Source organism: Oratosquilla oratoria, chromosome 38 (genome assembly GCF_046742065.1).
Source record: "Oratosquilla oratoria isolate Oo_2021 chromosome 38, ASM4674206v1, whole genome shotgun sequence".
Lineage (NCBI taxonomy): Eukaryota > Metazoa > Arthropoda > Malacostraca > Stomatopoda > Squillidae > Oratosquilla > Oratosquilla oratoria.
In genome coordinates, this window is record NC_134814.1 from 41,125,490 (window position 1) to 41,139,868 (window position 14,379).

At 37.4% G+C, this 14,379-nt stretch overlaps 2 protein-coding genes across 5 annotated transcripts in view; one reads left to right on the plus strand and one right to left on the minus strand.

The window, feature by feature from the left end:
* Window positions 1-1,107: 1,107 nt before the first annotated feature.
* Window positions 1,108-11,593, minus strand: LOC143020057 (uncharacterized). 4 transcript variants are annotated; one of them, XR_012965879.1, is made up of 4 exons: window positions 10,484-10,812; window positions 2,748-3,416; window positions 2,506-2,627; window positions 1,108-1,734 (listed from the first exon to the last, which is right to left on the minus strand). XR_012965879.1 is itself a non-coding variant. In XM_076176229.1 (3 exons), the coding sequence occupies exons 2-3, from the start codon at window positions 3,329-3,331 to the stop codon at window positions 1,599-1,601; spliced, it is 720 nt and encodes a 239-aa protein (XP_076032344.1). In that variant the 5' UTR covers window positions 3,332-3,416; window positions 11,571-11,593; the 3' UTR covers window positions 1,108-1,598. The 4 variants fall into 4 exon arrangements, 3 of the variants coding, with proteins under 3 accessions (XP_076032344.1, XP_076032343.1, XP_076032345.1); XM_076176229.1 differs by lacking the exons at window positions 2,506-2,627; window positions 10,484-10,812 and adding an exon at window positions 11,571-11,593; XM_076176228.1 differs by lacking the exon at window positions 2,506-2,627 and having other exon boundaries at window positions 10,484-10,807.
* A 253-nt stretch (window positions 11,594-11,846) lies between these two features.
* Window positions 11,847-14,379, plus strand: part of LOC143020056 (uncharacterized) — a 33,566-nt gene continuing 31,033 nt past the window's right edge. Inside the window, exon 1 of the mRNA XM_076176227.1 lies at window positions 11,847-12,130. Coding sequence (XP_076032342.1) covers window positions 11,963-12,130 — 168 coding nt within the window. The 5' untranslated portion in view covers window positions 11,847-11,962. The remainder of the gene's footprint in view (window positions 12,131-14,379) is intronic.

A 14,379-nucleotide genomic window follows, 5' to 3' on the forward strand; every position in this document is an offset into this window, starting at 1 on the left:
GGGAAAAGGACTTTTGATGTGGGTGTGCAATTCTTTTTTAACCAGTCTTGGATCATGTATTAAATTTGAGAACAGCTATCACCCTCCTAGATGAGAGCTTAGAGGTCATATATGGCCTGATGTATAGGTAATGCCTTGTCCAGCATAGTTGGAATGCTGGCTCACACTGTAATGATGCTATTTTTTTTTTTTTTTTTTTTTTTAGCTCTGAGCAGGTTTTCAAACTCTGACCACTGAAGTAATGGCTAAGAAATGCATCACCATTGTATAAATGTATATTATAAGAATTGTATAACAACACTGAGTTGGTGTATATGTAAATATATTCATGCACTTATGCACACACAATTAACTTATCAAATTAATTACTAGCAAACATGAGCATATAAAATATGCCATAATAGTGGTAAAAGTTCATCAGAGTATGCAACAAATAAAAAATACTATGCTTTAGTAGTCATCACCTTGTCCTATTATCCCTCAAGAATTTAACTATGCAAGCATATACTCAATACTGCTGCATTAATGCAGTTTCATTTACAAGAATCAGTATTAATATAAAACTACTGACTAGTATGCATAGAAAAATTAAAATGCCAAGAGCAAGCTACATATGCATAATTAAACTGAGAAAGTGACAGGATTTTGGTGGTGCCTGTACAATCAGTTCATATGTACAGTATTACTGATTAATCACATTTACTGAATTAAGGCTTCAATCCTTTTAAATCTCAAACTCACTAGAGCCTTTCAAGAGTGAAAATTTTGGTTATATATGGTACATGATATATATATATACTACAGCTGCAGACATGAAATATTTTAACATTCTTACTGAAAAATAGAAGAGAAAAATGCACTTCACTGCTTCCCTAGTCCCATTAAGGCTTTTTCCAATAAAGTGATTACAAGATCTACAGAATTGGGAATACATTTCATCACACTAACAAAATTCAATATATACTTACATACATATACCAACAGCCTTTTCTTACTTTCAAGGGAACCCAAAAAACAAAGGCATAAATTCCACTCCCACTCATTCCATCACCACATATTCTACTCCCATTCACCCCCTTTCCTCCCTCTTATCTTGGCTCCTGGATAACAAGTCATCCCTGCATCTCGCCCATTGCCTTGGGTAAGAAGCAATGTAGCAAGACACAGCACATCCACAAGACCACTTCATTTAATCGGCAACCTCCCTCTCCATCCCCTCATGCAGAAAATGAGAGGACAGGGAGAATCCCTTTGGGCTGCATTAAAACATCATTTCCACATACTCCCTCATCCCCCCATACCACACTCACTCCTTTCTATGCATCACAGCATCATCCATACACAGCCATTCTCCACTCACCCCTATCTTCTGTTTTCTCCCTTCCTCAACAGACATTCCCCTCTTTCCCAATGTCCCTTTTACCCCATCCATCCATCTCATCCTTGGTCATCCCCTCATGTTCACTCCTTCCACCTCTGCCATCCACACCTCTTCTTTTAATAATCTTTCTTCACTCATTCTTTCCATGTGTTCAAACCATCCCAATAATATTTCATCAACCCTATCAAATCCCTTTCCAATTCAATATAAATTCAAATTAGTTATGCTTGGCTTTTGCTTGAATGGTTGCTTGAAAAAATTCTCCATCACCCTGTGTTGCTTTCCTGTTGATTGCCATATGCTGCGCTCTACTTACACATTCCTCTACAACCTCGCCAGTACCACGAATCAGCCTGCAACACAAATATAATTTATGTTCTACAACAAATCTAAACTGGGTATGACAGATATCAAACACATCAGCAAACCTCAAACAATAATGCATTATTTTCCTGCTAATGGATTTGTAATTTAAAAAGCATGAACTGGATTAAATTTCATAATCTGAATGTATGTTTACAATATTTAACCCCTTTACTACCAAAACATCACAAACAAGTGAATAAAATAATATAGCTTGGTGGCAGCCACAGTAATAGATGAATGGCCATCTGCTGGAGAAGGTATTAATCAATACATGTATAAACCATTCACTACAACAGTCACACATAATTGAATATAATAAATTGGCAGCAGCTATTTCATAAAAGGATAAATGCTACCTGGTACATATATGATTAGTAGAGGGTCACATACAGCTGAATGAAATAGCTTGGCAGTGGTACTAAAGGGATTCATTGTGATAGATATAATTAAAACAGGTTCCTGGCTGATGCCAAACAATTTAACCGTGGGAAACCTCCACCCTCCACTCTCCATTAATTCACTGAGGAGTGTTGTCACTTTTGGAATATTCTGACTAATGCTACTTGACTTTATTCAGCTGAAAGAACCCTCCACTCCTCAATAGGTTAATCATTAATTTATATACATATATACATATACCAAAGGCTTTTTCCCCTTACACGGGGGGTAGCCAAAAAGAAAAAGGTATAGAAACCACTCCCACCCATTCCATTTTCTATATATTCCACTCCCCTCCACCCTCCCTCTTATCTTGGCACCTCCTGGATGACGGGTCATCCCTGCATCCTGTCCACTGCCCTGGGTCAGAAGCAGCATCGCAAGACACAGCACATCCACAGCAAGGCCGCTTCATAAATTCAGCGGCACCCCCTCTCCGTCCCTAATTTAGGAACTAAAAATGGTATCAACAAGATCTTGGAATACTGCTTAACAATCAAAGTAACACTTTTCTGACAACTTATACTTATTACAGATAAAGTAGCGTCTTAATCACACATACCTGTGTCTTCCAGATTCTGGATCATATACTCTTCTAACTACACTTTGTTGCTTCTCATATTCCTCTTTGGTCATGGGTGCCCGAGCCATACTTGCAGCTGGCACTGGTTCCGGTACTGGGCCAATTATTCCTTCCAATTCCGCATCCACTTCCACACTTTTGTCTGTAACCTCTGCCATTAATGATTTGACTTTGTTAATGTCCCTTTCAATTTTTTCTTGCTTTTTAATCAACTTCTTTTCCTTCTTCTTGGCTTTCTTTTCCTTTTTGTTCAATTTCTTCTCTTCTTTAGAATGTTTTTCTTTCTTCTTCAGCTTTTTGAGTTTCTTTCTATGTTTCTTTGCCTTTTTCTTCACTTTCTTTAACTTCTTTTCTAGCATCTTCAATATTCCCATTCCCTGAGCTTTTGTCTCCTCAGCTTTACTGAGGTCTTTGTTCTCTAACTTCTTTAATTTCTTAGCATTATCTCTTGAAGATGACGATGTTGATGAAGAGGAGGAAGAGGTGGAAGAGGAAGAGGAGGAAGAAGATGAAGAAGAGGAGGAAGAGGTGGAGGAAGCAGAACAGGATCTTTTCCGCTTCATATTTCTATGTGCTTTTGACCTTGAAGTTTCTTATTCACCTCTCATTGAATCTGAGGACTTTAATTTTTCCTGTGGCAGCATCTTTCTACAAAAAAAGGAAATAAAGTTACTTCAAAGTGATATTAAAGGAATTCAGACTGAACATTTTTAAGAACACTTGGGTAAAAGTGTATATTCATCTAACACCATTTAGCAAAACGGGATTCCCTTTCTCTTTTATAACTTGTTATCTTAATGTGAATAGACTGAAATACGTTATGCTGAATTGATCTTCCATTGCCCTAGACCTCTCTTGCTGGAGACCCACAGCTCCTACTTAACCGGTAACAGTTACCAGATTGACCCATAAATCACTCTGGGAAAAAATATTGTTTTGTTGTCTGAGTATGGCTAGGGCAGAGCAGTGTAAGATAAGTGTCTTCTATGTGATGGTCACATCTAGTGCAGCTTGTTTCTGCGGCCAAGTCTGTTCTGTGTTGGTCTTGGTGCTACATGGTAACCTGAATCTAGGCATGCTAGTGTAAGTCTCACTTCTCATGGGAAAGATTTTAATTATATATATATATATATATAATTTTTTTTTTTTTTATGCTAATGTTCTGAGGGATTTCATAAAAAGAGGTGCCTGATGGTCCAACTTGGAAGGGACTGGAGTGCTATGAATGAATAAAATTGATATATATTAATAGTATAAATATCCTATCCTTCTCTGTGATTAAAGGTGATAATGATAATTAACCTAACTTAGGACATCTATAACTATGAAGAAGGGTAACTGATGAACTCTTCCATGCATTCCTTGTCTCTGTGAGAGACTGGGATGGGTTGGCATATTTGGACAATTTGAGTACCAATTTTCATAGCATAGGTTCAATAATGCTACTATTCATTTCCAATTACTTTCTACTGAAAAGAATTAGCTTGAAATTTATGCAGAAATATAAAACTGGTAACTGTCTGAAATAGTATTTTCAATCTCTTCTAGATCAAACATTTCAAATTTAATGAATTAACTTTGCCTTAAATAGATTTATTTTAGTATACAATCATTTAGCAAGCAATTCAAGCCAATAACCAGTACAAATGAATTAAATAAATGGAAGGAATATAGACTGAGCCACAGGTAAGAATATAATAATATAGTAGGGATAACTCAAAAAAGCTCAAGAGTTTTTCCCCTGTTATAGGGGAGGTAGCTAAGTCAGAGGCACGTACCTATTCTTACCCATTTCACTACCCTTCTTCACCCTTTTCACCCCTCCCATCTCAGCTCCTCTTGGATGACAGGTCATCCCTGCATCCACCAACTGCCCTGGGTCAAATGCAATGCAGCAAGACACAATACACCCACAGCAAGGCCACTTAACCGGTGACCCCCCCCTCTCTGTCCCCTCATGCAGAAAAAGAGAAGATGGGGAGAAATCCCTTCTGGCTGCATCAAAATATCACTCATACATATGCACCCCCTACCCACCAATCCCTCCCTTTCTTGCATAACAGTAACATCAATACACAGTCATTCTCCATTCATTCCTATCTCCTGCCTTCTCCCTCTCTTGCTCAACAGACATTCCCCTCTTGCTCAACACCCCCTTCACCCTATCTCATCCTCAGTCATCCCCTCAAGTTCACTCCTTCCACCTTTGCCTTCCACACCTCTTTTACAAATCTTTCATCACTCATTATTTTCATGTGTTCAAACCATCCCAATAATCTTTCACCAGCCCTATCTGCTATCTCCTTTTCTAATCCCATTCTCCTCATTTCTTGATCTATCCATCCTAGTAACCCCTAACATACCTCTCAGACATTTCATCTCAAACTCATTTAAACTTTTCCTCTCTGCCTTTCTTAAATTCCAAGTCTCTGCCCCAGTGTCGTCAGCACAATCACCCCTTCATACAATCTCCTCTTTGCATCCATTCCCAGTTGCCCATTTCTCATAACATTTTTAGTCCCCCAAGGCATTTACTTCTCTCAATCTACATTCTACCTCCACCTCCATACCTCCCTTTCCTGTCACATGCAACACCAAATACCTAAAGCTATCCACTTCCTCCAGCCTCTCTCCTTTTAGACTTCCAACTCACTGCCATCCTCTACCCTTGTAAATCTCATCACCTTGTTTTTACCCACATTTACTTCCAACTTTCTCCTATTGCATATCTTTCCAAACTCCGTCTCTAATTTCCTTAATCCCTCCCCTGACCCTGCCACAAGTGCAAGGTTGTCAGCAAACAACAACTGACTCACCCCCCACTTTTTTCCTTTTTTTTTTTTTTTAATAATCTCCAGTCCCCTGCCCATTGTCCTCACCTTTACCTCCTGTACCACCCTGTCCATGTACACACTGAACAGCCGTGGCAACATGAGACATCCCTGATGCAGTCCCACCTTTACTTCAAACTTTCCATTCCCCATTCTAACAAAGGCTCTACTACCCTCATAAAATCTCTTGACTGCTCTTAAAAGCTTTCCCCTAATCCCATATATCTGCAAAACCTCTCACAGTGCCTTCCTGTCTACCCTGTTATAAGCCTTTTCCAAATCCATAAAGCCCTAAAAAACATCCTTACCTTTTCATAAAGCTTTCCCACATATCTGCCTTACTACAAAAATCTGATCCACGCAGCCCCTTTCTTAAACCCACACTGTTTCTCACCAATTCCTCCCTCTGTTCCTCTCCTCATCCTCTCAATCAAAATCCTTCCATAAGTCTTCCCAACTACATTCAACAAGCTAATCCCTCTGAAACTACACTCATATTTGTCCCCTTTTCTCTTATAAAGCAGAATTATACAGGCACTCCCCCAGTCCTCTGGCACTCAATCCTCCCTTTGACACACATTAAACCTCACCAGCCACTCCACTATTATTGTACCTCCCTTTTTCAGATGCTCCACATGACACCCATCTAATTCAGGAGCCTTACCTGTTCTCATCATTTTCTGAACTATTTGCACTTCATCTTTTTTATTTCTCCTCAATTTTCCCCCCTCATCACCATCATTTTCTTAATGCCTCCCACAGCTACCACCAATCTCTCCCTATTCTCCTCTACATTCAACAGCTCTCTAAGATACTTCGCCCATCTTCCCCTTACTGCCTCCTCTTCTGTCAAGATCTGTCCATCTACACCTTTTACCTTTTTTCTCTACTTGATTCACCTTCCCTTACTCTCTTGATTTACTTTCAAAACATCTTTTTATTGCTTTCAAAATTTTCTGTCATACTCTTCCCACATTTTACATCTGCTCTCCTTTTTGCCTCCTTTATCTTGTTTTGCTTCTCTTTTTTTTATACTTCTCATATTTTTCTCTCATCCTATTTTGTAACCAGTCCCTGAATACCTGCTTCTTCACTTCATCATTCCACCACTCACTACCCTTCCTTCTATTCCCTCCCATCCTTTTCCACATGCAATCTTTGCACACCTTGTTATTTCTTCCTTGAAACACCCCAATTCATCTTCACACCAACTTCCACTCAATCCTTCACCACCTCCCACACTTCTCTCAGCTTCTTGTATTCTTCTCCTTTTCTTTCTTATATAAACAGTTTGCTCTAAGCACCTCACTACCTTCTGTCCTTTTCCTCTTTCTCCATCTATCCTCCACTCTCAGCTTACCTTTCACCAAAAAATGATCTGTTATTCCCCTGTCTCTCCCCTAATCACATGTACATCCCAAACTCTTCTCCTGAGTACCACTATATAGTCCATTAAAGCTCTATCTATTACCCTTCCATCCACTACCTTCTCCCATCTGTACTTATGCTTGACTCTTCCTAAACACTATACTAGCTATCATTAACTCATGACACATCTCCACCATCAACTCTCCACTACAATTTTTCCTGGAACTCCACGCATCTGTCTATTGGTTCATCTCCTACTCTAGCTTTGAGATCTCCTAATACCAGTACACTGACATTTCTCCCTAAACCCTCTATGCACTCATTTAAATCCTTCCAAAAATCCTCCCTTTCCTCTACACTCTGCTCACTACCAGGACTACATGCACCTACAAAGACCCACATCTCCCCAGTTTCACCTTCATCCACATTAACCTTCAAGAAACCTCCTTCCACTCCACCACACACTTGCCTATCTCTTTACTTACTTATATAGCCATCCCTTCTCTCCCTCATCCTCTCTTCACTCCTGACACCCTCATGTAGTAGTTTTACACAAAATATCAACTAAATTGAAAGACGAACAAAAAGTTGACAAGACATTAATATTCATACATGTATGTATGATATAATTGCTATGACTGCTAGACAAAGAAATTTCTTACAAGATACTTTGAATGACATATAATTTTGAATTGTTTGGTTATCTCAAGCTTGTTCCATAAAAATGAAGCTAAGAACTTGTAAGAACTTCTACCCAAAACTGACCCAAAATGAGGCAATACAACAGAGATCCCACTGGATTGTGTATTGTGAGAGTGTACTGATTGTACAGGGTCCGATGCTATGTCGAAACTGACCAAATCCAGGTGAGACCTGTTGAAAACCAGTGAAACTGGCTAATATATACTCATTAAATGTGTTTAATCTCTTCAATACAAGTCAAATATTTGTGCGCACATCAGGTTGCCTGATGTACAATGATGCATCACGATGATGCATTACAAAATATAAAGTTACTGCTGTTATACTCATTCTCCTTCACCCTGAATAAATATAACATCACAGAAAATGTGATCAAGTCTGTTCACAGAACATGGGGGTCATTCAGCTACAACTACAAAATAAATTCAATCAGCAAGCTGATGCAAGCATCCTCATATACCCCACTCATAGCTTATGACATATACATAGGCATTATCGTATTCAAGAAGTTAAATCCTGAATTAATTAACAGTCTTAATGTAGTTTTTACTCACTCTTCATAAATGTGATCCTTTTTTACTTAACTGCCTTGGTTCATAAGATTTGACCAATTTCGTGATACCCACCAAACCAAACAAAACCCACTATCTTGAAAAACCCTCAATACTGAAAATAGTTACATTATAGAATGTTAAGATGTATCTTAACCCAGCCTAACCTAACCTAGAAAATAGAAAACTTCATGATCATGAGCTTTGTAAGCTATATTGGTGGAATATTACAAAACTGGCCATTATTTCAGTCATCAAAAAAGTGGTATCTGGTTTCATCATAAGAAAGAATAAGTCAAAATATATTTCCACAGAAAGTTTCACAAAGATCTAACAATATCAAAAGGAGGATTTTAATGGGTTTTTGCCAGTTCCAATTGGTTTCAATAAAACACACCCATCATACATCGACTAGAATTTGTTGGAGGCATTTAGGTGCCTCACCATATACTATCTTGTGCATATGATAGGTACTTAAAAAGCTCACTCTGTTTTCCATTGTAAACCAGTTAAGATGAATACTGCCCAATAATTTTGTTTTAGTAGATTTGTAGTTTTGTTGAGATAGACTGGAGTACCATGAACAATAACTGTAATCAAATTACAGAACACTAATGCAGAGGCCAATAATTTAGTGTTTTTTACATCTAGAGAATTACAATCTGTACAACAATTTTAATCAGGCATTAACTTTAGTGATTACCTAATTAGCCAAACTAATCCTTGAGTATGTAAAATAGTTACCATGTTCTAAAAAAAAAAAAAAACACTTGCCCTATTTTCATTATATATGAGACTTAACATTTCCCAAGTCAGCAACAATAATTACTTTTATCTTAGACTTAATGTAGGCATGGAATTTAGTATTATATTTGGAACAAAGATCAAGCAGTATCTTTACAAAGAGCTGACATAGAAAAAGATCTGGGCATAATGGTGGATGAACAATTGAATTTTGAAAACCATATAAATGACAAGTTTAACAACAAAGCAAGTAGAGTTATGGGGCTTATCAGATCTTTCATCTACTTAAACCAAGAAAATTTAAAGAAACTATATTGCATAAGTGAGACCTCATCTTGAATTTGGTAACATAATCTGGAGCCCAATTAGAAAAAATATATAACTTCTTTGGAAAAAATTACAGAGAAGAGTGACAAAGATGATTCCTGGACTCAAGAACTTATGTTATGAAGAGAGATTGAAAGTGATGCAGCTGCCTACACTTGTATACAGGAGACTGAGGGGTGATATGATAAGAGACATAAACTAATAACTGGAAAGTACAAAACGGAGATAGCTGCAATGCTGCAGTTCGATAAGGATGCAGACCCAGCTACAAGAGGACACAAGTATAAATTAATTAAGAAGAGATATCATACATGGCTGAGGCAAAAATTCTTTGCAAAAAGAATAGTCAACACATAGAACAACTTCCCATCAACTACTCTAAAAGCCCTGAATGTATTTGCAATTGATAGAAGACTGGATAAATATTAGACATCAAGACATGCCATTTAATTATTAAGCTGCGCTGTCTCTCGCTGCACGCCAGCCAACGACTACATAAAAAAATACAAGATCTAGATTTAGGCTAAACAGCCCATGCCCAATATCATATTCACCTAAATAAACCAAGTAACTATTTTGCTATCCAATGCTCATGCTATTTTGTCATCATGTTAGTTTGACAAACACTGTAAATCTACCATTTCTTTATAATCAATTTATCACAGCAAAATTTTCACTTGAATGCCATCCTGCAGCAAACTTCTCTATCAATTAATTTTTTAACTGTGCCAACACAAAATTGGCCCAGCAAAAAACACCAGTTACCCCACATGCAAAGACCAAAGAGAACACAGATCACCTTAAAACTATACTATCCTACACTCCTTTCCAGACAAAAAAATATATATCATTAACAAGTGACTTCTAGGTTGAATTAGTGACTGGCCAGTTTTCAGATGTGGCTACAGGTCTGCAAGACCGAACAGTGCCAGCATATTGACTGGCCATGTTATTTTGAATATCTGTCCTTATTCTTATATTGCTGATATGAAATAAAGCTAGTTTTCACTGTAAGATTTACAATGCAAACGCATATGTTTCTGAGAAAATGGAAAAAAAATTAGTTCATGGGTAAATCAAGTTTAAGGATTGCCATCAATTCCATACTTCAAAAGTAAAATCCACTTAACAACAGTTAACCAACACATCAAAATAAATCGGAATACATTGGTATTGTTTAGAGCAATTGTACCTGTCAGAGAAATACGCCACATAGCAGCGTTTGGCTGATTTTGGACGTCCAGATATTTGCCAGCCAATAATTTTGGCAGTAATTATCGCGGTAGTGCAGTTCTAAGTTTCGTTGAATATATAAAACCAGCACTTTTGAGACTTCTATGAGGCTGTTAAGGTGGTTTCGTTAGGTTTAGTCCGCTTAGCTTCCCAGTCTAAGTTACAATACGATTTTCTTAGTTTTATGTGCGCTAGAATTCAGAAAGTGGCACGTAAAGGAGATTGTGGCGGATTCTCTGCAAAATCCAATCACATCAGCCGAGTTTGGCGTACTGTTTACATTGCGGGAGCGATGTTATCGTCTTTTATGAGACCTGTTTTAGAGGAACTGATTGTAAATAAAATAAATATAATGTTACACCTTAATAACATGTCTTGTGTCGCAGTAAAATAAAAATGCTACTCTCAGATAACCAATTAGTGATGGCAAAATATACAGAAATATCGGGACCACTAACTTAGGCTTATTTTTATCGCCTTTCTCGATAGAATAACTAATATAATCAGGCTCCTTCAGCTGACCTACATGTTTCCTCTGATTTCTAGTTCTTGCGTGTAGTGGGTAGTTATCCCTAACTCTTGTTCTCATATCTGTGTAATATGCTCGAGTCCTCTAGACTCCTCTGTTGCACCTACCCACTTTTGTTTTCATCTGTGGTCATAACCAAAGGTCATAACACATTTACGACGAAATAGTCTTGGCGTATTGTTTATATTTCTGGCTATTTTCCCGTAGAAAACCGCCACCGCGACGGCGATATGCCTACCATCCTGGCTGAAATTAACCAGTCAAGCACATTCAAACAGATAAAACAGAAATAGACTTATGATATTATTCTCTCTTACACGCCCAGAAGTACCTAGTTGAATAATTTGTTCTAGGCTTATATCCAATGGGCGTTGATAAGTATGGCAAGTCCTGTCACCAGCAAAAATTGCCGTTTTCTTTAGTACATTTAAATAAAAATTATAAAATCTTTGAAGCTACACGTTTAAAAATTTTCATACTCTTCTATTCGTCACTTAATGATAAGTTCCTCAGTTACCCGACTTTTAATCTTGTATTGCTTTTGACAACAGAAATAAATGTCAGAACAAGTAAGTACCCCGCCCTTTGTATACTAAGTTGTGCTAATATATAAAATAAATAATAAGATTTAGCTCATTTGCTTAAGATATATTTAAAGCCTATAGCATAATGTATATCAAGATTATATACTTAGATTATATGCTTTCATACCAGATAATTCCTTCAAACCATGAAATGGATACAGTAAAATAAATTACGAGTTCTAGCTACTTTTCTCTAGTAAAATTGTAATCACGATCTGCAAGTGTGTTTTGAATGCCGAGGAAAAAGCTGGAAAACTGGAATGTGGGAATAATACGTGATGCGCAATTTGTGTTTTGAGTGCTAAACAAACAATTTTTACTCATAATGAGGACCACGGAGTGTATTAGTTATACACGGTTAATGCTGTGTTGCATTATTGCCGTAATAGGAGTAATGTTGACACAAATTCAGGGACGAGATTTGGATGCATTTGACGATATTCAGCGAAGGATACGTCTAGTCAACATGGATAATTGCCTTATCAAATCAACGGTAAGGACAAAGTCTCTATCTTGATAGAGGTGTAGGATTATTTTTATACTCTTAGTTTAAGGGGTTTGATATATTTGGTTGACCTCCCGCTTACAAGTGAAAGCTAGGGAGGTGTGGTAAAATTCTAGAATCGCACACAGATATTTATCATTTAACATGAAGCTTCTGCTGTCTAGTAGTTCCTAATATATGGTAAATTTTTAGATCTGTACACCTACATAATATAGCAATAGAAAATTAATGATTAATTTTGTAAATTATAATACTTCAACATAATAAGATGTGATTCTTGGCAGAAATAGCTAGGAGCCTAGGTCAACATGAAAATGGAATTCCTGATATTTGAGCTGAAGTAGTTCTCATGGGATGCAAAAAGTTGCTATGAGTACAATGCAATTTGAATTATTCATCTAGCTATCCTAGTTCTCGAGATATTGCATTTTGAATGGAATTAAATCGGGCCTATTTTGTCCCAGGAAATAGGGCCAAAATGTGCGGTCTGACTAATCGCCGATCAAACGTAAACAATGACGGTTTTTACTGACAGGCACAATTTTATACAAAAATTTAGCATATGGTTACATTATTTGACCTATTTTCTTTAAGATCATTGTGATTTCCATGTAATTTGATCAAAGAATTACATTTTTATCCTCTGCAAAATTACCCACCACAGCTACGAATACCGTCAAATTACATGAAAATCACACATTTTAAAGAAAATAGTTTGAATAATTCAACTATTATATATATGCAATCTATTACACTAATAACACAATAGTAAGAAACTTAATAGTGTAGTTTGATCCATACCACCAGTGATCATAGATAGCGGGCAGGACGAATCGTAGCTGTTGTCCATAATATTACGGAGGATAAAAACGTAACTTCTCTTTGATCAAATTACATGAAAATCATATTTTAAAGAAAATAGTTCAAATAATTCAACTATAAGTCTATTACAATAATAACATAATAGTAAGAAACTTGATAGAGTGAAGTTTGATCCATACCACCAGTGATAGATAAGATGGCGGGATGGATGTTGATGTTGTTATCCGATAATCCGACCCGATAGAAAAAAACTAATTAGTACCACCGATTTCGCAGCTCTTCCGTAACACGCTGCCTTTATTTTGGTAGTAGAATAATCCGCGAGACTAGTAGTTTTCGTTCATTTTGGTCAGTTGCCAATACACTGAATTTATTTAGCTCATTTTTTACGCTGAAACATAAACCAATTTTCGATTTACTGCTGAATGCAAGCCGCCATGTTTACCTTATGTTTTTATGTACCGACATGTAACTGATGATGTAATTGTTTGAAATTTACTACGATCGTAGTAAATATACTCGCATAACATTTGTATGAATGGAATTTCTGGCGGTATGTAAATTTGGCCATTTGCATGGCGTGTGCATAAAATGATGCGCTATTGTGCTTGTCATTGACGGTGGCACCTCTGGTGGTGTTTGACCTACTTAGCAGAAATCAATAACAAAAAAGTTGTTAAAACCGATTTATTAATGAACGAAGTTGCGGTGGTTGGGTGATACGCCATGTTTGTTTTGATAGATGCCAAGGTCGAAGAAATGAAGGATAAATTCGTTTATTCTAACCTAAACTACCCTACCTAACCTAACTAACATACGTAACCCAATCTGTATGTAATAATTTGGTACCTCAAATTCTAAAGATCATCTGGGTCATCGTCATCATGGATCCTGATGGCCTGATTATTATTGTACCAAGGGAAATTAACAGATAATGGCAGAACCCCATGTTCTCTCAAAAAGTCCAAGGAAGCCCTATTGTCCTTGTAACAGTGCTTATTAATGTCACCTTGAGTTGGAGAACACCTGGTCCACAACATGAAAGCCATCATCTACTGAAAGTGACTGGAGTGGACAGACGGCAGTTTAATTTGACACAGCCCGAAGGGATTTCTCCCTGTCTTCTTTTCTGCATAAGGGGACAGAGAGGGGTGGGGGGGGGTCGCCAATCTAATGAAGCAGCCTTGTTGTGGATGTGCTGTCTTGTAGCACTGCTTCTGACCCAGGGCAGTGGAAAAGATGTAGGAATGACCCATCATCCAGGAGGTACCAAGATAAGAGGGTGGAGGGGAGTGGAGTGTGATAGTGATGGAATGGGTGGGAGTGGTTTTTATGCCTTTGTTTTTTGGCTACCTCCCATATAAGGGGGAAAAGTCCTTTGGTATGTGTATGTAAGTATTTCCGCCAAGAAAATT